Source organism: Agelaius phoeniceus, chromosome 1 (assembly GCF_051311805.1).
Source record: "Agelaius phoeniceus isolate bAgePho1 chromosome 1, bAgePho1.hap1, whole genome shotgun sequence".
NCBI classification, from domain to species: Eukaryota; Metazoa; Chordata; class Aves; order Passeriformes; family Icteridae; genus Agelaius; species Agelaius phoeniceus.
Genome location: NC_135265.1, coordinates 128220391 through 128242441, shown reverse-complemented (window position 1 = coordinate 128242441; position 22051 = coordinate 128220391). Strand labels below are relative to the sequence as shown.

General features: G+C 37.5%; 1 protein-coding gene across 13 annotated transcripts in view; it reads left to right on the top strand.

The window, feature by feature from the left end:
• Positions 1-22051, top strand: part of OXR1 (oxidation resistance 1) — a 355773-nt gene that overhangs the window by 289599 nt on the left and 44123 nt on the right. For 11 of the 13 annotated variants that reach the window (XM_077186970.1, XM_077186973.1, XM_077186980.1 and 8 more), the window contains 4 exons: positions 2820-2902; positions 9918-10025; positions 11119-11238; positions 15228-15380. In XM_077186970.1, coding sequence (XP_077043085.1) covers positions 2820-2902; positions 9918-10025; positions 11119-11238; positions 15228-15380 — 464 coding nt within the window. The remainder of the gene's footprint in view (positions 1-2819; positions 2903-9917; positions 10026-11118; positions 11239-15227; positions 15381-22051) is intronic. The other 2 variants (XM_077186998.1, XM_077187006.1) reach the window with 1 other exon arrangement.

The following is a 22051-nucleotide window of genomic DNA, read 5'->3' as shown; positions in this document are numbered from 1 at the left end:
GGTCATTTGGTCTGTCCAGCTGGCAGAAGATGAGACCTCATGGAGACCTACAGCTTCCTCAAGAAGGGGAAAGTGGGAGGGACTGACACTGGTCTCCTCTCTCTGACCAGTGACAGGGCCCGAGGGGACACCGTAAGGCCACATCAGGGGAGGTTTAGGCTGGGTGTTAAGAAAAGCTTCCTCAAGCAGAGAATGACTGGGCACTGGAACGGTCTCCCCAGGGAAGTGATTGCAACACCAAGGCTGCCAGAATTTGGGCAATGCTCTTTGGCACTTGATGTGACCCTTGATGTTGTCTAGGGCATGGCCAGGAGTTGGACACAGTTATCCTTGTGGGTCCCACCTCAGGATTTTTTAATGATCATTCTGTGATTCTAAGTCTAAAGCAGCAGTGAAGGTTCTTCTGCTGGGAAGAACAAATAATTTCCCATTCTTATTTCTGGCATAAGGAACAGAAGTGGGTATTTTTGCACGACTTCATTCTGCTGCTCAGAATGGAGAGAGAGAGGATAATTTATCTTGACTTCTTGAGTGGCACCTGTCTGCAAGGTGCCTTCAGACACTTGAACCAGTAAGAAGAAAAAAGAAAGTTAAAGTTGGGTTGAAAAAATCCCCACAAACTACATTGGGCTGTATACAACTGAAGTGAATGTACATATATATGTGCTATGGGGCTTCTTTCCTTCCATTGCATGGTGGGGGAGGAGGGGAAGAAGACTTCTTGTTCTGGAATAAGGGTTCTCCATTTATAGCTTATTAAGGCATGTATGGCATCCTGGATGAGATCAGTCTATTTTCAGTTCCATCCTTTCTCTTTTTCTTAGGATTATTTGACCCAGACTGCTCTTGAAAGAAAATAATTAGGCTATTGGCAAAGCTTTGATAAGGGCTAAAAAATTTGGAACAGCTACAGTCAAGCAACTGTTGGGTTTTCTATAGCTTGCTGTGGAGGCACCTGTTGTGCTGCAAGGTCAGGTAAAAAATTTGCTAACAAAATATTTGACCTAGACGAGGAGAATGTTGGCTGCTACTAAGCCTACACACAAACTTCTAGTGTATTTTATTGTTACTGAGTTGGCTTCATTTCCCTCAGAGACATTTGTAGTAAGTTTAAACGCTATGAGTATAATCAGAAATGAATGTTTCCTCCAACTAAGTTCTAAAAAGCTGCTATTAGTAAATAAGGGAAGAAGTACCTTTTAATGTGTTGAATGAAGATAGCAGTGTGCAGAATTAGTGTATAGGTTTGTAGAATTGCTAGAGACTTTTTAGAAGTAGGCTTAGTTCTCAATGTTATTCATAGCTATAAAAACGTATCAAAATTAATACCATCCATGGATCAGTTTTAGGTATGGGTGCATTATTCCTCAGGCTATATAAAAACCGATGAATTAGACCAAAGTTTATATTCTTTTTTTATCTATATAAAGAGTACCACAGGAGGTTATTTATGTTGGGTCTGCTAGAAATCACTATTTTGTTGTCTTGTGCAGCTTGTCCTATATAGCAAATATAAGATATTTCTGAGGTAGGTTTTCTCTTGTGCGTTTTTGGTTTTTTTTTTTTCAAGATTTCATTTTGTTTCTTCTTCTTTGGCAGAACTTGCTGTGTAATTTGTATTGTGATTTCCCTGCCCTCTATATTTTAATAGTTTTGGCTATCCATGTAGAAATTTGGGAGGGAGTGCAGGAAAGTTGTACTGATACTTGTCTAGTTTCTTCCAGTGTCAGAGCTGTGATACTAATTAAATCTAATAGTGCACTAAAGATGCTGTTGGTTTATAGCATGTCTCCTTAGTACTTCAGGTGATGCTTAAATGGATTATACTAAATATTCTATTCTCAATGTAGCCAAGCTAAAATATTTTTAAATACATTTTATAAGGTTTCTTGCTTCTATTGAATTTAGCTTGAAATATTTGAGTAAATTATGGTAAAAAATTTGAATGTATCAAAATGGAAGTATAACTAATCCCATTGTAGCATGAAAACTTAATGTCTCATTCATATAAGTATTTTGGGCTCCTTAATAGCAGATACTTGACTGTTGAAGGTGGAGGCCATGTGGTTGAAGAGATGAATTTAAAAAATCCGTGTGTGTGTATAGATGCAGATATTAAAACTCTCACTTTTCTAGAGTTGTATGTGCTTTCTTTTGAACCATGTAACTACACAGCTGCATCGTGATTATCATAAATATCAAGCCAGTTAGTTTAAAATAGTAGAGCATACTTTAGTTACAGATGGTTGCTTGCTTAGCCTGTGAAACAGGTCATCAACATACAGTGCCCCAATAAAAATAAGTTTTTCATTTGTACAATTTATGTAGAATCTTTAGTGTTTATTTACTAGCTCTGTGTGTTAACTACAGATAGGATAATTATGAATTTAATACTAATGCTCTTTGTTTTATAAAAAAGCTTTAAATACTCTGTAATTATCAAACAGTGACAAAATATCTCCCCTCAGATGAAAGCAGACTGGGTATGATACAAAATCAAACACAGCAATTCCAGAAATGTTTCTTCCCTGATGGGTTCAATGTCCTATTTAGTCTTCATTAATCGCTTCTTGGATAGCAGCAAGTACTTCTGCAGTTAGTTGGTTTCCAGTTATCAGTTGTTTGTATTGGTCAAATTCTTAAAGCATTGCAGAGGAATGAAGTCCCTATTTTAGCAGCTGGTGTCTGTTGGAATCAGCAGGAGTAAGCTGTGTAACTGGTGGATTAGATGTCTGCCCACGGGGCTGTAGTCAGCAGCCTGTGACAGTACTGAGAGAGGAAAATGAATTTAACACACGCATTGCCTCAATTTTTTTCAGATGCTGGCCAGAAGAAGACCCCAGACAAGAAAGATGGGCGACGAATGTCTTTTCAAAAACCTAGAGGGACTCTTGAATATTCTGTAAGTTACTGCTTTATTGTTAGAATGTTACTGCAAAGCAAATGCAGGCTAAAAAGTTGCCTTACAAAATATAAGCAAAACTGTAATGTGTATTGCCTTTAATGTTAGAATTCTGTGTATCTCATAGTTTAGTTTGACAGAAATTAAATCAGGGAATTAGCTAGTAGTACTAATACTGTTTTTTCCCTTTAAGTGCCTTTTTTTTCCTTAGAAATTTCAAGCTAATCAAACTGTTGACTGGTTCACTTTTAGGTAACTAGTTAGAAACAAATAGCGATAGTTATATAATTATGTGCAAGTTCTCTGCTTTCAGCATTATTATTAAACTGTTGCTGTCAGGAGAAATAACAGAATAAAGTTGTAAAGGGAAGCTGCATCTTGAATACTGAATACTGACTTCCTGGTATCTTATAATAATTGCTGTAGATCTGTGCCTTTTACTGTATAACTCAGTTTCTGCATCAGTATCTGAAAATGGAGCCTTTCTCTCCCTGTTCTGTTCTTGAAATGACCCTCAAACTGTGCTGCAGTCAGCTCTCATATTTGTGGTTACTAAGGGAAACAGAAGTGAGAAGTATCTGTCTTGTGTTATGTACTGGAAATACAATTAAGCCTATAAATAATGCTTATAGAGTTGATGTTAAATTAGGGATGGTCTGCCACAGTTATCTTTAAAAGCTTTTGAAGCTGGACATGATGAATAAAAATGACAACTGCTTTATGAAAAGTCTTCACTTGACCTCTTGGTGTTCTCTTAGTCCAAGAATAAGAGATACAGGGAAGACTTAGCTCTGTTACATTAAGCCAAGCTCAGTACTTAATTGCTTAAGTACTGAAAGGACTGTGATAGTCTTTTGGATAGAGACAGAGTAAGTGTGTAGTGGAGCGAGAAGCATTTCATTAGCGTGGCTTTTATTGGAATTTGAATATATTTCTAACCTGCTCTAAAGACTTCCTTGAAGTTGGAATTCAAAACAGAAATTCCTGCTGCTTAGATTCTAGCAGTTGAAGAATGTTAATGTAAATGTGACTGTTGTTGATGTTATATTAACTCTATTTGGTCTGAAATACTTGGGAAAAACAGTCAGGTGTAGCTCTGTATTACTGGCATCCATACTCAGTAAATCCAGTAATTTGGTTCTTGCCACCATGTGAGTGCTTTTACTTTGGTATGTAACATTCCAGGCAAAGTAAAAGCAACGAGCTTTCCTTTTTTAACTTGGTGTGTGTTTGTGTCAAGTAGTCATGTACTTCTGCAGGTTTTTGTGTTCCAGTAGGTGGAGTTTTAGATCCAAAAATAGCTTTCTTAATATGTACTGAAGTATGCATCACTTCCTTGTGAGTCAAAAAAGATGATTCACAGGAATCAAAGGCTTTTTGTCATTAAACTTAGTCCACCTTCTAAAAGAGCCTGTAGCATGTATGTAAGATGGTGCATTTCAGCTTCACAAATCCTGTATTCTGTCAGGTCTTGCTGTACATTTCACTCACGAGGCTCATGAAACACTTGAGTAGCATCATGTTAGGTTAATTTGTGTGCATGTATTTTAATAAAATGCACGGATATAACCTTTAGGAACTGAGCTTATGCTTATTGTAAGAGAGATCTGGTAGCTGTTGTGGTAATTTGCTACTGTTATCATTTATTACTTTATTATATGTGAAGAGGTGCACTTGTGTCTTGTTTCTGACTTCATCCTACTTCCTGTCACAGTGACAACATATGTGTGCACACACGTGTATTTATATACCTGCATGTGTTGCTTCTTTGAGAAGTAGTAGAGAGTGAAGGCAGAAACCAGACTCCCCCTCACCTTCCAGCATTGTTGAAATTAGTGCGTTTTTTTGCCTTTTTTAAGATAATAATTTAATATGTTAATTTTTCCAATGGCGACAAGGTTTTAGGAGGGGAGGTCTTATTTGTATTCGTGAAGTTTGGAGTGAGTTGACATCTCTCTTGTGCAAACTATGGGGTTTTAATAGGAAGTAGACTTCATACTGGAATTTTTTTAGAAAAAAAATTACTATGGGACAAATGAACAATAAAATAAATTTTCTCTTTAAAGCTAAAGACAGAATGCATTAATGTTTAAGATTTTAATTGAAAATTCCCAAGGCATGAAAACTTGAACCTGCTGTTCTGTATGTAGCAGCAGAGAGAAGATGTCAACAGATGCAGTACTAATGAACGGAAGTAAGTCCTGAACTGTCTCTAAAGGATACAGACAAAACTGGTTCATTTTTGCTGGTACTGCTTAGACAGTGAACAGATATCTTTTAATAGAGTTTATCCTTTCCTCAATGTGAGTCAGCGTATTAGAGCAAGTTGATATTGTCTGTTATTTCAGAATTCACAGTTGCTGCTCAAGCCATATGTTTTCCCCTTCAGCCTTTTGTGTTCCATCTTATACGAACACAACTGGTGCCTGCCTGTAGGTGTCAGAAGAGCCAGCTCCGGGTGAATAATGGAGCATGAGCAGAGGGCTGCTTACTGACACCAGTGATTGTAGCATGCTAGCAGGCTTGTGACTTCAGTGAAAGCCTTCTAACTGCTCTTCCTTTTGAGGAGAAGAAAGAAATAATTGTGGTTATTTACAGATAGGTTTGATTTTTGTTTAGAAAAATGTTTGTAACTGAGTAGTTGAAATGAATGATCTGGTTTATGAGTGTTGGAGATCTAATCTAAGATTTCCCTTTATCTCTCTGGAGATTGAAGGCTGTGCTCTCCTGAAGTAGTAAGTACTTAATACACAGATTATGTTGTCCAGGTTAAGGAAGAGTCCAATCAATTCCTGAAGGTCACAGAAGCCTTTAGTAGACCGTAGGCTTGAGACTGAGTTTTCTACCTGTATGTAGAGAGTGCTAAGGGTTCTCTTCTGGTGTCACTAGTTCTATTGCCATTGTAAACCTTTAAATACTATTTAGAAAGCTACACACTTAGGAATTTTGGTGATTTTTTTTTTAATTTCTTGGCTCTTCCATTTCACACCCAAGGAGTGTGTTCTTTTTTGGTGGCCACTTTTCTTTGAGCATGCCATTGTCATCATCTTTTAACTTGCTTTGGGGAATATTGGAAATGTAGATCATAATGGTGATGTTACTTCATCTGTGTCTTTTATTAATTATTTTTGATGCTGGCTTTATGATATTTACAGGGTTTGTTTTGCTGATGTTGCATATTATATAAATTAGGCCTGTTAACAATTAGTTAATATGGTCATAATTGGTATTTCTAAAAGCTTGAGTACAGTGCCAAACCTGTGCTATTTGCGCCCTTTTGTTCTCACCTTTTTTTTTTAGCCTTCCTGTCTGTTTAATTTTGTTAGTGTGTTTCAATGCTCTTGAACTATGTTTGATTTTCTGGCTCTTGGACACCTAGTGTTGAAATAAAAAAATTATTTCTTCACTCTGATTCATATGTATTTGATGTTTAATTTTTAATGGAGGAATGAGTGAATTCTGACTGTTGAGTGAAGTCAGAATTCATTAAAATACCAGTAGAATAAAGTTTTTAATAACTTTACCAGCTGTTGATCTGGGGGAAATGAAGGTAGTTTGAACCAGAGATAATGGTGGCTGAAGTTCTCTGTCTGCTGTTATACGTAAGTGCACCTGGGAAACATGGGTGCATTCTTAATGAAGATTTAATATTCAAATATTTATATAAGATTTTTAACATTCAGAATAGCATTTAAGTAGCTACCTCAATATATAGAAAGCTTCTTTTCTTAGAGGGAAGGAATAACTTCTTGCCTTCTCTTGTAGTAGTTAATTGATAGGGGAAAAGCTGGGAATCCACGGCACTATTCAAATCTTGTTAGTTCTGTGCTTTTCTACAAAATTATTCTTTGAGGTTTTGGCTGTTCAGATTCTACTTTTTAGAGCAGTAGAGGGCCTGAGAACTGGAAAATAGGCCTTGGAATCTAGGAAGATATTTCAGGAATTACGTGAGCAGTGTCATTGAGCTTGTTTTGAGAAGGTATCTCTGCTGGTCCCTGAAGTCCCCTGCAGTGTGGAAATTTGCCTGTGCAAACTTGACAGCCAAACAAAAAGGAAGCTTATACTTGCCAATGTGTTTGTCATGAGTGAGAGAAACCCTTTAGTTGCCAAGCTATTTCACAAGATGTTTTTATTTCAGAAGGTTGTAAAGAGTGAATGCATGCCTAAACTTTGTGGTTTGAATGCTTTTAATTTGTTTTATGGCATAAGTTAGTCTAAAATCTCACCTGCTTCAATGATTAAGTGATACATAAGAAAGATTTACTTAGCAGCTGTTGCCCTTCAACATTTATGTGAGCACAAACTTAGGCAAAACTTCTGAATTTCACTTCACACTTTGTTTTAGCAAACGTTGTGTATCATGTAGAGCTTCTGATGGAAACCTTACTCTTCAATGATTTGGTGGTTAGTTTTGTTATGGTCTGTGGGGCATGTAGTACATACCTGGTCTTCTTACAGTCCTGTTCTGATTTCTTCTGTAATACAGCGTGAAACATGGCATATGAAAATACTCTTCTTTTTTCTTTTTTTTTTTTTTTTAGTATCTTTGATCATACAGTACTGAATGACTGAGAGCTACTACAATAGTCTTCCATATTGGAAATACTAGTATAGAAAGATGTTTGCTGCTTTGTTTAGCTTATTGGCTTCCTGTATAAAAAAATTCAAAATAGGTTTCTAATCCTATCTTAAAAAAGCTAATTGCCTTTTCTTTGGCAATGCTTATATCTTTTTGTTAGTGAATCTAGGTTGAGAAGTGCATTTTTACAAAATTATATGGAAAAGAATTCTCTAGCTCTGTTTACATTTAGCTGCAAATATATCTTAGCTCATATGGCTTCATCTTGTCTTAACTGATAAAATCTATTTTTTCCTGGTGTTTATGAAGTCTTGTGCCATTATGCAGTAAACCTTTTAGTTGTTTGTTTCTTGTAATTCTATTATTTCTAAGGCTTTGAATTCTTTATTCTGAAATAGTCTTTCTGTGTAAAACTTTTTTCCTTTTGCTTTTTTCTAGTAGGTAATTATGACTACACTTTGGGAGATGGAGGTCAGAATCTGAGGTTGAAAAAAAATTCTTTCTTTGTTTGGGAATCTGTCATGGTTTGAGGCTGGCATAATGCCAGTGCCCCCATGAAAATACATTCTCCCTGGTGTCTACTGTGAGATGTGACCAGGAATAAGCAAAGCAGGCCCCCACTTAGAAATAAAGAAAAGAAAACTTTGTTAACTAAACTACAACTCTAAGTAAAAAGAAACACACAGGGAAAACGAAAACCTTCCAAATACATTTCCTCCTCCCCCCACCAAATTTCCAATACATCCATCCCCCAAATCACCAACTCTCAGTCCATCACCACCCTTTAGATAATCAATTCTCACTTCATCAAGAGGAGAGGAGTCCTTGTGCCATAGGCTTCCCCAGGAAACACCGTTGAAACCTCCTGTGTTTCCATGTCACTCGTGGCACCTCCCGGAGATCATTTGCCATCCGTGACATCTTCCTTCACTGTCCAGTGCTCTCACCACTGCCCATGGACCAGAGCTGCTTCTAGGGTTGTCCTTTTAAGGATGCTTTGTCCCGTACCAAAAAGAGCACGGTCTCACCTTCAGGACACCTGTCCCCCCCAAATTTCACCCCCTGGGGCTGAGGGGTACCAACACTGAACCCTCTTGGCTCTGTGCCATTGCCTCCCCCTGGATGCAGTCTCTGTGTCACAAGGAACATGGTTCTGTCCATGGCTATAACAAGAAAAGTCCAGCTAAAGCTACTCCATCTCTTCCCACCTAAGATTATTCTCTACTCTTCCGACATCTTTCACTTGCCCAGACCTTCACACTTGCACATTTCCTTCTTCCATTTCATCTCTATCTCTCTTCTAGGAAAAGTTAATGTTCTGCAAAGTTTTCATTGTCCAAAAAAGGGTTAAAAACTCGGGCTCTGCCTGCTCAGGAACTCCCGCAGCGGCCGGACACCTTCTCGCTAGGCCCCCCCTTCTTCTCCTCAGCCATGCTGCCGGCACATGTTACAAGTTTCAAGGTAGCACAGTCCCAGGCACAGGCTGTATGCTCTCTCTCTCCTGGGGGGGTGCTGCCAGATACCTCCTAGTGCTTCTCCCACCCTTCCATCCTCGAGGCCTCTTCACCTCCCATCTCTGTCCAAGGCCCAGGCCTACCTCACCCGGCCACATGGCTTCCCCATCCCCGCCCAGCCGGCAGCTGGGCCAGGGGAGGTCTGACCTGTTTCCCTGCCAGAACCCAAGAGAGCTTCCCCCTGGAGTGCTCTGCTTTTAACCCCTGTGTTCTCAGAGGCCAATCCATGTCCCCAGTGGCCAAACCAGGTGCCAATATTCAAATCTGAGCACCTATTGGTGTGACCACAGCATCCCAGAAAACTTACTTCCTCTCAAACCACGACAGAATCACTTTCTCAAAAAGCTTATGCTCCATCTGCTGTCATAGTAGTTGACATGCTTTGCTTCAGCATTTGTGCATTTTCTCAGTGATGGATTTTACCTGAAAGTCAGGGTCTAACAGAAACTTAATTCAGTAGTAAGAGGGTGTGTTTATATTTATTGAGAGAACTCTTCAGCTTTTCTGTAGGTGAAAAGTGGAGAAAAGCAGTTGAAGAGAGGGAATGAATCATTCTGTGAACCCAGTCCGTGGTATATTGCCCAATGGTAACCAGCAGTGCATTTGTAGATCAGAAGTTCTGGTGCAATAGCTGAGCTGACAGCTCAAACTGTGTGACTGACACTTCTGGCCACTGGAAAAAAAAATGGGAAGCTGTGTGCTTTTACATGGGATTGCAGTAGACTAATATTTAGGGGGTAGGTATGTTTTTTGTGGTGGCTTTGTTGTTTTTTGTGGGGGTGAGCAGTCATAAGAAATAAAGATATTAAAGTTCATCAGAATCTTGGTAAATCTACACATGCTAAAATATGTAAGCCACTATTTGAACTAACTTCTTACAGGTTTGTTTTTTTTTTTGTTTGTTTTTCCTCAATTGATACAGGTGGAATCAAGAGATACTTTAAACAGTATTGCCTTGAAATTTGATACAACACCCAATGAACTGGTTCAATTAAATAAGCTTTTCTCCAGAGCAGTCGTTCCTGGACAGGTACTATTGCACTATATATGTTACTTATTCAACAAAGTCCTCTTTTACTAGAATTCTCATTCCTACCAGAGTGCTAAAGTACTTCTCTTAGTGATTTTCTTATTGGCTTTGTAAAAGAATTTTTCCTTTTTCTCAAGTCTATTCCTTGTGCCTATTAAATAACTGCCTAAAAGGAAACCCATAAGGAAGCTACCTGTGTCCCTTATATAAGATCAGAGGACTCTTAAAACTAGATGTGCTTAATGGTACAATAATAACACTTAGATACAAGCCACATTGTTGCTTTGCAAATATAGCAAGCTGTTTGTGAACTCTAGCTCAGCAGACACATTCAGGGTAGAGCTTACAAGCAACATTCTGTGACTGTATATCACTGCCTGCAATTCTCTTTTAATAAATTGAATAATGTTTATGTTCCGCTTAGGAAACTTGATGTTTTTACCAGCAGTATTTGAATTACCATTCACTTATTATAGGTCACTGTTGCCTTTTTTCTCCCCTCCTGTTTTTGCCTTCAATTTTCACTTCTCCTTAAAAGCCAGGCCTGGAAACAAGTGATAGGTCAACTTTGGTATCAGCCATTTGGTATTTGCCCTTTGTTTGATAAAGTTCTGTGTTCATTTTTGATTGCTGCAGAACTTTCTCTAGGTAGATTGAATGCCTGTCATGGCTGAAATAATGTATTTAAAGTGTGAATACTTTCAGTTGAAATTTTTTTTTATATATTCAGTGAGTCTGTTTCCTTATTGTTCAAAAAGTAGAGTCATAGCAAGAGAAATATTTGGACACATCTTCCTTGGACACTCTTATTTCTGTCATGCTGTATACTTTTAATGCTTTCTATCTGAACCTCTTCCTCTGTTATTATGACTAAAAATCAAAATTATATCAATATAGCATTTAAAACTTGAAGTGCTAAAATTTCAAGTGCTTTGCTTTTTCCCTCATAATTTTTTTTAAAAGCAATGGGAGCAGAAACGGTTTTGTGTAGCCTAATTCGAGAAAGCATAGTAAATATACCTAAACTGGTGGGAAATCTAAAGTAAATATGAAAGCATAACTGACTTCTAACTACATTATATCTTCTTTATAGATTTTGTATGTTCCTGACCCAGACTACATATCTAGTGTGGACAGCTCCCCCTCTCTAAGTCCTGTAAGTCCCCTATCACCTACATCTTCCGAAGCAGAGCTTGACAAGGCTACAGTAAATGTAGGTATACCTATTGTCCTTAAAATTAATTTTCCCTTACATATAAATGATACAAGATAAATGTTACAGATGCTATGCTTTCTTCTTAAACTGTCCTTTTGTTTTGGGGAGAAAGTATTAGACAGTATTTGGAGTTGAAAGTAAAATTATTCATTTTAAAAAGTAAATACAAGATTTTGATCTTTTTAAATTATAGTTTTCAATGTGAAAACTGATTTGACAGCAAATTACTTGTAGCAAAATACTGTCATTGCACACAGAAATCTTTAATAGTTACTGTTGCATTTCTGTATTTGTTACATTTCAGAGCTTATTAAACATTTGTCTCTAATCTTATTGATGGTTTTGGCAGACAAGATGTATTGGCAGGAATGCTCAGTTTCCCCCTGCTTGCTCTAGAGGTGTCAGAGGAGGTTCTCTAGTTTCATGTTGCAAAATGAAGTTTAAAAAGGGGTTTTGGTGAAGGACTAATGCAGAATTAATTGTAGCTGACTTTTACTCAGTAGTTCTACATTTGTAGACTTTCAAAATGCTAAAAATGTTTAGCAATCTGTATTGTGCTGTAATTCAGCTCAAATGGAGATTTTTGGGTTGGAGCTGGCGTTGTAGAAAGAAGTATGTCTTTCCAGGAATACTGGTTTGCTGTCAGCAGCATCCCATAGGGAACAGTCCAACCAGGAAGATTCAGTATTTGAGCCTGAGCTGCTCTGCAGTTTTTGCTGCTATGATCTCATTTGGATGTTTCTTCATGCGTCACCACTGTTCTTTTCTCAGTTATTATCTTTTTCTCTCAAATAAGAAATTTTCTTGTTAGCATATTTTGACACTACTCAATCAAACTGTCAAACATCTGTTCCAGGATTCTGTGTCCTCAAAATTTAGGAAAGTTTGAGACTTAAAGCATTGAATTATTTGCTTATATGACTTGGTCCAGCCAAGTTTAAATATAAAGATTGCTTTGTTGCTGATGAGGTTCCCAAGCTGCATTGCAAAGTCTATGGTTGCCCTTCTGCTGAGAATCACTGTTTGGTTTTGCTGTGATCTCATTTCTCTGTCTTAGCATGCCAGTTTTTATGTCTGTCATTGGTGCTGAATAATTTCTTTTGTGTTTGATGGCAAACTGAGGGTAGTGTAGCACAGTAAGCAAACTCGCCTGCAAGAATACATTCTTGTATCATAAATCTTCTAACTATATCAGTCTCAGAAAAACCTATCCATGTAACATATGCTGTAAGAAGTTACTGCAGGGAAAAGTTATCAATTTTACTATTGGAAATCTGAGCTTTTCCTACAGATTCCATGCCAGAAAAATACCTTATGCTTTCTTTTGTCAATTATTTTGTGTATCTCTTAGCATAGAGTAGATAAGGAGATGTAATCATACCTGTAATTTGTTTGAAAACTTTTTGTTGACTGTATGCTCATATGAGAGATAAAAACTTGCAAGTGTAGAAGAAAGAAAGTAAATTAAAATACTTAAAAACCTCTTCTGCAAAAGATTTTTTCATTTAATGCAGTCAGTCCCATGCTAGTAACAACTGGAATGTTAAATTTCATTTAACTGATGCACAAAATAGTTATGCAACAATAAAGTATCTTGTTACATGTCATGGATCATCACAAGCAATTCTTAAGTGCTTCAAGGAAGGTCCAATTAGCAATGAGACAATATGTAATGTAATTATTTTTTTTCTGAGGCCTTTCAAAGTACATCTAAGGAAAGAAGAAATATTTGTCCGAAAATGAAGGAACAGAAATCACTTGTACTTGTCAGTGTGGTCTGTGTGTGTTTGGTTTTGTTTTCAGTCTTCTCTAACAGCTCAAAAGACACTCTACTTCTGTGTGAGCAGTTAAGGCTGGAGGGTTTTGTTCTTCATCATAGCACCTGTCTTTCATGGTTTCTTTTCTCTTTTTGCTGATTGCTATCATTATGAAGGAGAGACATACATTCTCTAATGCTCTCTTGATTTCTATCTTCTTTGACTGTCCCCCAGTTTTGACTCCAGATTTGCAGTTTAAATTTGAGCATGTTTCAAGGTAAAGATGTGTTCCTCTGCTTATATAATGTAAAGGAGTCTTCTCTCTGCTCTGGTCAATAGAATCAGTGATTTTTTGTTACAAATTCAATAAGAAGGCTAACAAATATCTGAATGCCTGTTCAGTCAAAAATAAGCTGACGTGTTCTTTTGTTTGATTGTTGTTGACTCTTGTTCTTTTGTTTCATTGAAAATTGGAGTAGCTTGCCACAGACATAAGGCTAGATACAAACCACTATGTGGGTAATAAAAGACCTGCATAACTTTTTGTTAAAGCTGGGGAGTTTTTGGTAGGGGTTTTTTGTTGGTTTTATTTTTTTTGTTTTGTTTTAATTTTGCTATGCTTAAGCTTTTATTGTGTATTTCAATAATTTTATTGCTGTCAGACTGTGTAAGAACTAGCTTAGATTTTGAAGCTTTTCTGGTGCTGCTGGGTTTTTGAAAGATTCATTCAGCAGTCTTAGGCACATATTTGAGAAGATCCTATATGCTTTGCTACCTATTAACCTTAAATTCCACTTCAAAATAATACGTAGTGACAAAAGCATCATCATTAAATTGGAAAGTCTACCATTGTGGTGGTGCATCCCACTGCCCCTCACTTTCCCAGGCCATACTGGGATCTGAGATTGTGTCATGTTGGCAATATGATGAGAAATAGCTGGCTTATTCAGAGTGGACTTGGATATCAGCTGAGCACTTTCAGAACCACTTGCTGAGTTATGTGTCACAAGAGTGACCCTGTAGTTTTCAGTAGGAAGGCATATGTGGAAGGAGAATTAATCTCCAGGAGGTTTGTTTCCTAATTATACCTTGATTAGCTTTTTTCGCCAAAATTCAATTTAGTGTTCTGTATATTGTTTTGGTTTTTTGGTTGATCTGTAATGAAGGTTGAAAGATGCTGGCAAAGGCTAAAGTAGTGAGAGATGATGAACTGAAAACAGTTGTTCATAATGTTCCTAGATATGATTAAGGGCATTTATCTGCAATCTGTACTGGTGAATAGAACTGAACAGGAAAGCAGAAAACCAAAGGGAATGTGGGAGTTCCTGTTTTCTAAAAATAGTAATATTGTATTTGTAACTAAAAATAGCAATTATGTATGAAATTGAGGCTTTTAGATGTGGGTAAAGCTCCAAAACAGGGTTTCTGTGGCTATAAAACAGGCTTTGGTAAAGGCTGTCTACTGTTTGTTTATCTCTCATTTGAAAACTAATTTTTTCATTGTCTGTCCTGTCCCTAGGGTTCCGTGTGCACTACTTAGTTGGATATACTGATAGATAGTGAGATAGATAACTCTATTATCTTCCCAGGGAAGTAATGAAGGTAATCCTCTGAAAGTTAAATCCAGGCATGTGAATGACAAAGATTGTTGGAAACAGCCAAAGAGAATTTACCAAGGCTATATCATACCTGACAACACTGATTGCTTTCTGTGAGGAAATGACAGGCTCAGCAGATGAGGGAAGGCATGTTTCTTACCCTGGCTAGAGCCAGGCCCTTGACACTGTTCCAAAGCAGCCTTGTTAAAATACTGGAAAAATGGGAACTGAATGGGTAGAGTAGAATATGGGCCAGAAACATTGCCAGGATCATTGTGTTCAAACTTATTCAGCATTTGTGTATGTGATTTTTTTTTTAATCTTTTTTAGAATCGTAGACTAGGTTGGGTTGGAAGGGACCTTAAAGATATCCAGTTCCAAACCCTCTGCTGTAGGCAGGGACACCTTCCACTAGACCAGGTTACTCACACCCCTATGCAGCCTAGCCTTGAAGACTGTTTGCTGTCTTGGTGATCAGTTTCAATCCTTGAGTCCCTGTTGGGGCAGTTCTTTTATAATCTGTCCATCAGTTACCTGACTGGTCAAATTACACAGCAGAAAATCTCCAGGAATTGATATTGAAAAAAGCAAGATGCTAAGTTCTTCTTTGTTTCTTTCTATTTCCTTTCAGGATTCAGATGGAGTCCAGCAGAAGGAGTCAGCTGTCTCACCAGCACATGCATGTGTTCGTCCTTCAAGAGTGGTATCATCCACCTCCGAAGAGGAGGAAGCATTTACAGAGAAATTTCTAAAAATTAATTGCAAGTACATCACTAATGGCAAGGTACTGAAACATTCAGGTTTTACTGTTACTGTATAGAATGTAATAATAAAACATGTTTAAAGTATAAACACAGAGTAGACTTTAGTCGGTGATGAATAGACAAATCGACTCACATGCATATGTCTGTATAAATATACTAATTTTTTTAACTTACTGTTTCCTTTGGGTTCTCCAGGCCTCTTGTTCAGGACATGATTGATGCAAGAAGTTGATATGTGACAGACATCTCTGATGCTGTACTGTTACATAAATCTTGTATGTTGAGGGCATGAGGTCTGTTTGTTCCTTATGTTAATATCTCTCTTAGGTAATTTTCTTTACTTACAGTGGAAAAAAACATGTATTAAACTGTGCTAGAAAATATACAGCTGCATAGCTTTGCTTCCTTTTTTTTTTTTTTTTAAAGCAGGACAGGGTGAGCAGAATAAACTTCTGATTCTGCAAACAAGTTCTGTATTGTTCACCATATGGCTTGGTGTGGTATGGTACAAACCTTGATTTTGTTTTTTTCTTTGAAGCAGTTAGAGAACTTTCAATAGCATCGTTACACAAAATGCCTCCAAGTCAGTGACACTTAATTAACCTCTGTTTAGCTCATAAGTGCACAATTATTGCACAGACTTCTAGGGACTGAGGTAAAGTGTTTTGACATTATCTCAGAGCACTTTACCAAAAATCAAAATGTGTTGCTCCACTACCTCACAGAAAAATGACTAGTAGACACTTTATCTATGAAAAATGCCTTCACTCAATGAATGCAATAAAATTCCAAGTACTTGCAATATTTCTTCCTTTGCCTGAAGTTCAGGTGTGTATATAGAAATACCGCTGTTTCTGTGTTGTTCAGCAATAGGTTTCCAGATAAGGTACACTAATGATAAACAGGTTAATAAAAGTCTCCTAAAACTGTGATTTTTTGATTTTTTGGCTGATGGGGAAAGGATTGCAAATCTATGTGTGTCTAGGCTTGAAGTCTTTTGATAATATGTGTGTATTGACAAAAGCTGCTTGTTAGAAGTTGGTGAAGCAAGTACTGGAACATCTTTGTTTTTTACTTTGTTTTTAGCTTTGCAGGTAATTTTTTTCACTTGTAGTTTTCTGTCTGTAGGTGACTTTTTTAGGTTGATCCTAGGCACATCCTTACTTATCAGTTTTAAGTGCTGTTATGCAGAGGAATTGAGACCTGTGAGCCTTTGTTAGAAATTGGATGTACTGGAAAAAATCTGGGGTAAAAATTTACAGCATATTATTTATGTGCTGTAATTTTTCCTCAGGATATTACAGGGAGTATTAATGGTCTTTGGCTTGCAGCATTACAGCCTATTTTCTGAGTGCTTCAGGGAGAATTTTGTTTGTAAAAAGTTGTATAACCCATTGCTGTGTCTGTCCATACTTGGGGAGGTGGGTGGGAGAAAAATGAATACTGACTTGCTCAGATTCGAGTGCCAGATCTTGTAAGTTTAGCATGTAATTTAGACTTTGTGCCACATATGGTAAGAATGTCCTCTTGAATGTTGTCTTGCCTCTCCTCGATACATTTCCTCATTATGCAGGATGATAAACTTGCAAAAGTTTTCTGTAGAAAGCTTAAAAGATTCATCCTTTGCCTTCTACTCTGAAAGGGATTTTTGAAGCTCATAGTTAGCCATTCTTTAGGGGTTCAGTTGTGAAGTCTGTCATCACTGTGACTGCTGCTTGTAGGCTGAAATCTAGTGAAGGCCTATTTTACAGTGTCTCTGTACAAAAGGGCTTTCATTAGGGTAAGATTGTCTCATTTCTCACTTTTTAAAACTGCTTATTCTGTATGTGGTTGGAGTTGCATTTAGTCATACTCGTGACTTTCTGGACAAGCACAGAGGAATCCTCTGAGGAGCAGGGTTTGGAACCTGGAATTCTTGCTCTGTTCATTGCACTTGCTCTGTTAGCTGGTTTTGGCTACTGATGGAGGCAGGGTGTGGAGCACAGTAAGAGGCAGGGTCATGGGAATATTCTATACAGACAATAGATCAGTGGGACCAGTGTGCTGCAGTCCCACCTTGACTTGCTAGGTGTGCCCTGTCTTACAGCTGCACTGTTGGCATCTACTGTAGAAAAGTGTGCTGCTCTGGGTTTTTTTTTATTCTTTGCACTGTTCCTTGTGCCAAAAGAAAGGTACTGTAAAAATTCTGCATGATTGTAACTGAAACTAGTTAGGGAAATTTGGAATTCTTTTTTATTTTTGCTAAGTTTTACTTAACTGTTTTGAAATGTAGTAGGTAAAGGAAAATTACTAATACCGAGGCTTGAAAAAACCCAAACCACCGACCTGGAAATGAAAGCACAGAAAACACACATTTATTGCTCATTAGGTGAAAAGGAGCATAATGATGAGGTTCAAAACTCCTACAAGAAACAAGACATAAAAGAAGTGTTATTTTCATGATAAAAGCTTCATAAATCATAAATTACAGTTTTTATTCAACCTTGTGTGTTCAAGAATGCAATGGAATTATTTAGAGAACTTATCTTTGAACTTCTTGTTAGGACTTCTTTCAAACTTTCTTAGAACTGTTTTACTAAGCTGCTTAATCTTAATGTGTGGGCTCACTGGTGTGATAGTTTGGCTTTAAATCTCCCTTTATAATGCTTGTTCAGATTTCCATCTCAGGTTTTACATGGGAGTTAGAGCTTCCCTTTCCTGATGTGTAAGGAATTTTAATGGTAAGATGACACAACTGATTCGGAACTGAATATCTACATGTGCAGTTTAATCTACCTTCCATATGTATGTTTTTATGTATCTGGATTAATATTTTCTAGAGCAGCTTTAAGACTCAAGGGATCTATTTTTTTAATAACCTAGAATTTCCACATGGTTTTTAGTAATAGAATGGCTTAGCATTTCTCTTTGAGGATCTTAAATCAGAATTTCATCTGAACAGAATTTTACTTCACGTCTTTAAAATCTATTGCGTACAGGAAACTTCATTTCTACAAGTGCTATTTTGGGGAGTTTTGTTCCAGAACCAGAACTTCCTGTAACAGTATTGTGTTGAATTACTTAGTAGATGCATGTGGAGCCTAGTTTGTATTTCATTTTCATAGCCAGTATTTTTAGTATTTTTTCTCTCAACAACTACTTAGTAATTATGGTCCAAGAGAAACAAGTCATTGGTTATTTTGTGGAGGTTGCCCTAAAAATGTGTTTCTCAGGGTTCTGTAGCAACAACTGAGTTGTTTATAGAAGGTCATCTTTTAAATTATTTTTTCCCAAGGACTAGAAAATGAGGAGATTAGAGCAAACATCAGTATACTGGAGTCATGTAGCAGTTGGTAGCGTGTATGACATTGTCCAGTGTTTTTGCTTGAGCTTGTGCTCTGATTTGCAGATCTCTAACAACATTGTTAGCACAGATAATTCTTGTGGCTATTTTGAAAAATTGAATTTGTAAAAAATTGAGTCAAAGAGCTCTTCTGAAATGTTAAGTGAGTATTTGATTTATTTTAAAGGGATCTGGGCTGAAGACCCAACTTAATAGCCCGCAAAGGAGAAGCTGGGTTTATCTTTTTTTAATATTGGTAGATAAGGGCTTTGTTTTTCATAAATAAGCCCCATGATATTCTTCACTTTGAAGAATATATTCACACTCAAAATATTTTCAGTAGCTTAACCAGGTCAGAGAAGGAGCTTGGGAACTTTTTCCTTGCTCCAAAGGCAAGGAACCAAAGAGATTTCATATGGGGAGCAGACTAGGCTCTCATTCATCTTTGGTGTTTATAAGATGGCAGGGGAGGTTAGTTTGTTGGAAGTTACTTAGCAAGAGCAGCATTACAGAATCATTTAGGTTGGAAAATGCCTCTAAGGTCAAGTCCAATCTTTTCCTGATCACCATGTTGTTGATTAGACCATGGCACTAAGTGCCACATCCAGTGATTACTTGAACCTCCTGGGATGGTGACTCCACCACTTCACTGGACAGCCCATCCCAATGCTTAACGACCCCTTTTGTGAAGAAATTCCTCTTGATGCCCAGCCTAAGCCTCCTCTAGCACACCTTGAGGCCATTTCTTCTTGTCCTGTCCCTGGTTGCCTGGGAGAAGAGGCCAATGCCCACCTGGCTACAACCTCTTCTCACATAGAGAGTAATAAGGTCCCTCCTGAGCTTCCTCTTCTCCAGGCTGAACAAGCCCAGTTCCCTGTGCTACTGCTCACAGGAATTAATCTCTAGACCATTCAGCAGCTCAACTGGTATTTTATGAACTTGCTCCAGCACCTCGATGTGCTTCCTGAATTGAGGGATCCAGAACTGAACACAGTATTTGACATGTAGCTTCCCAGTGCTGAGTACTGAGTGACACTCACTGCCCTGGTCCTGCCAGCCACACTATTGACACAGAGATACTCCAGGGCTTTTTCTGGTGTCACCTGTATTACCCATTCCTGGATATTTTATGATATGACTGTGGCATCTGCTGCCATAGTGCACAAATATGTATGAGTAACCAGAAAAGTTGTTTTAGAGCCTTAAATGATGAGTGCATGATACTAAAATGCTCAGGAGTTCATCCTTGTGTACTCTGATACAATAGTTCTGGAGAATATGTATTTTAGGAATGCTAACATAGAAATCTGTCTGATCCTTCATTTCCAACAAGGAAATGAAGTTTCAGGTATTTCCTTTAAAGAATAGATGCAATTTTTTCTTGACTTATGCAAAGCTGTGGTGTTAGCTGTCAAATGCTGGAGTTGGTGCAGTTCCCATCTCTCAGGAAAGACTGAGCATAATGAGCAGCTCTTAAGCAATTTGCTAAAGGCTTGTGTGCTCCCACTTGTATGTTTTGTTCTGATGTTCTTTTTTCCTCCCAGAATCAACAGAACTTGGTTTCTGTCCATACTAGAAACAACATCTGTTGAGTAATAGGTTTTAAGGAAGCTTTTACTCCTGCAAACAAGGTAGTAAAGACAGAAGGTATTTTTCCTATAAGAGTCACAGAAATTGTAAGAGCAAGTGTCAGAAACATTGGCATGTCTGAAAATGAGTAACTAAAATCTGCAGCCAAACCAAATATTTCTTTATCTGCCTCTTACCTGAGCATTGCTTAGCTACCTGGGTTAACATTCAGTGATCCTTGGAGGTAATAATGAAAAGTGACAGAAATACTAATGCTAATTAGTGTATTATTAGGAACTTAATTTTTATTAATTTGGAGCAGCAGTTCTTCTCTAGAAAACTATACCAAAGTGTTCATCTAGTAACTGTGGACTGTGCCTAGTAACTTGTGAACCAGAATTGTTGCATTGTGTTTTTTAGACAAATAAGGATGAAATAGGTCATGTCTTGTTAAGGTGCTATAAATCTGTTGTTTTCAAGATACCTCTGTAATCTTTCATTTCCTTATAGTAATTGCAAGTCAAGTGTTTGATCAGCCACTTTGTCAAATCCAGATAAAAGTCTGCTAGGTCTGAATTCTCAATTTCTATTGCTGTAGTAAGTTTTGCGTGGGAATACACTTTCCAATTCATTTGCATGTTGAATACCTGCCTACCTATTGGTGTTGAGGGTTTCTTCTAAGGTCAAGATAAGCTTTTATTATTTCTAGCCGTGTCTTTGAGGCTGCAGAGGTAAGCTTTAATCCTTAATTCCATATGTGCTAAGGCCGTGTCAATGTACCAGTTTGGGATTCTTTGCCATTAGGTAGGTCATTGTCAGTCTTTTCTAGGAAGCTTCTGTTTACAATAGAAGGTCTCTTAAACTTGTTTTTCTTATATAGTGAGTAGCCTTGCACATGCACAGATTTTTGTCCTTTATGGTGATATGCTGTTTGTTTAAGATACTAACAAGCCTGGCTTGTGGGCTTTGGGAGGGGTAAGTTGGTGTTTTCTGAACTGCTAAAACTGATTCTGAAGCAAGACAACTGAAATTAGTGGTTGATGTGTAACTGGTTCTTTATACATGTTATTCTGATGATGTGACTCTAATATCCAGATAAGCCATGTCAAACATATGAAGCTTTTTTTTCTTTAATCAATTTTTGGCCTATGCTTTCAGCTGAGGCAGCCTTATCTGTGCTCTTGAAAGCAAGTTATAAAGCATTGGAGTTTGTTGACACAAATGATATCTTAGTTGTGACAGCACATCCCTTGACAGAAAAATATCATCTCTTTATTGCCTCAAAGGCTTTAGCACATCCTGTGCACTTAATTTATCGAGGAAGGTTCATGAGATAGCGGACAAATGAAGACACTATTATTCTGGAAATGAAGAGCTCTCTAATGAGTTCAATTACTGTTTTTTTTCTACTGAGTAATACCTAATTGTGGAAGTTGAACACTTAAATCCTTTAGATAGAGCAGTCATACAACCTTACCATTTTCTCTTCAGCCTGGCTGTTTTGAAGATCCACATGCAGTATTTGGGCAGTGAAAGAACAGAATAGGATATTTTGGTTAGAAGTGACCTACAATGATCATCTAATCCAACTGCGAGCAAGACTATGACAATTTCTGGGTCAGATCTAAAGAGTATTAATAAAATTTGATTTTTATGACCATTAATTAAAGAGCTAAGATGTAGAAAAGCTGTTGCTTTTTTGTTTAAATTATGCACTGAATTTACAGAAGTTATATTCGTTTAAAGAGAAGCAGTCATTCTTCTGAGTAGACTCATTGACTTCTGCAGTTTTGTTAAATT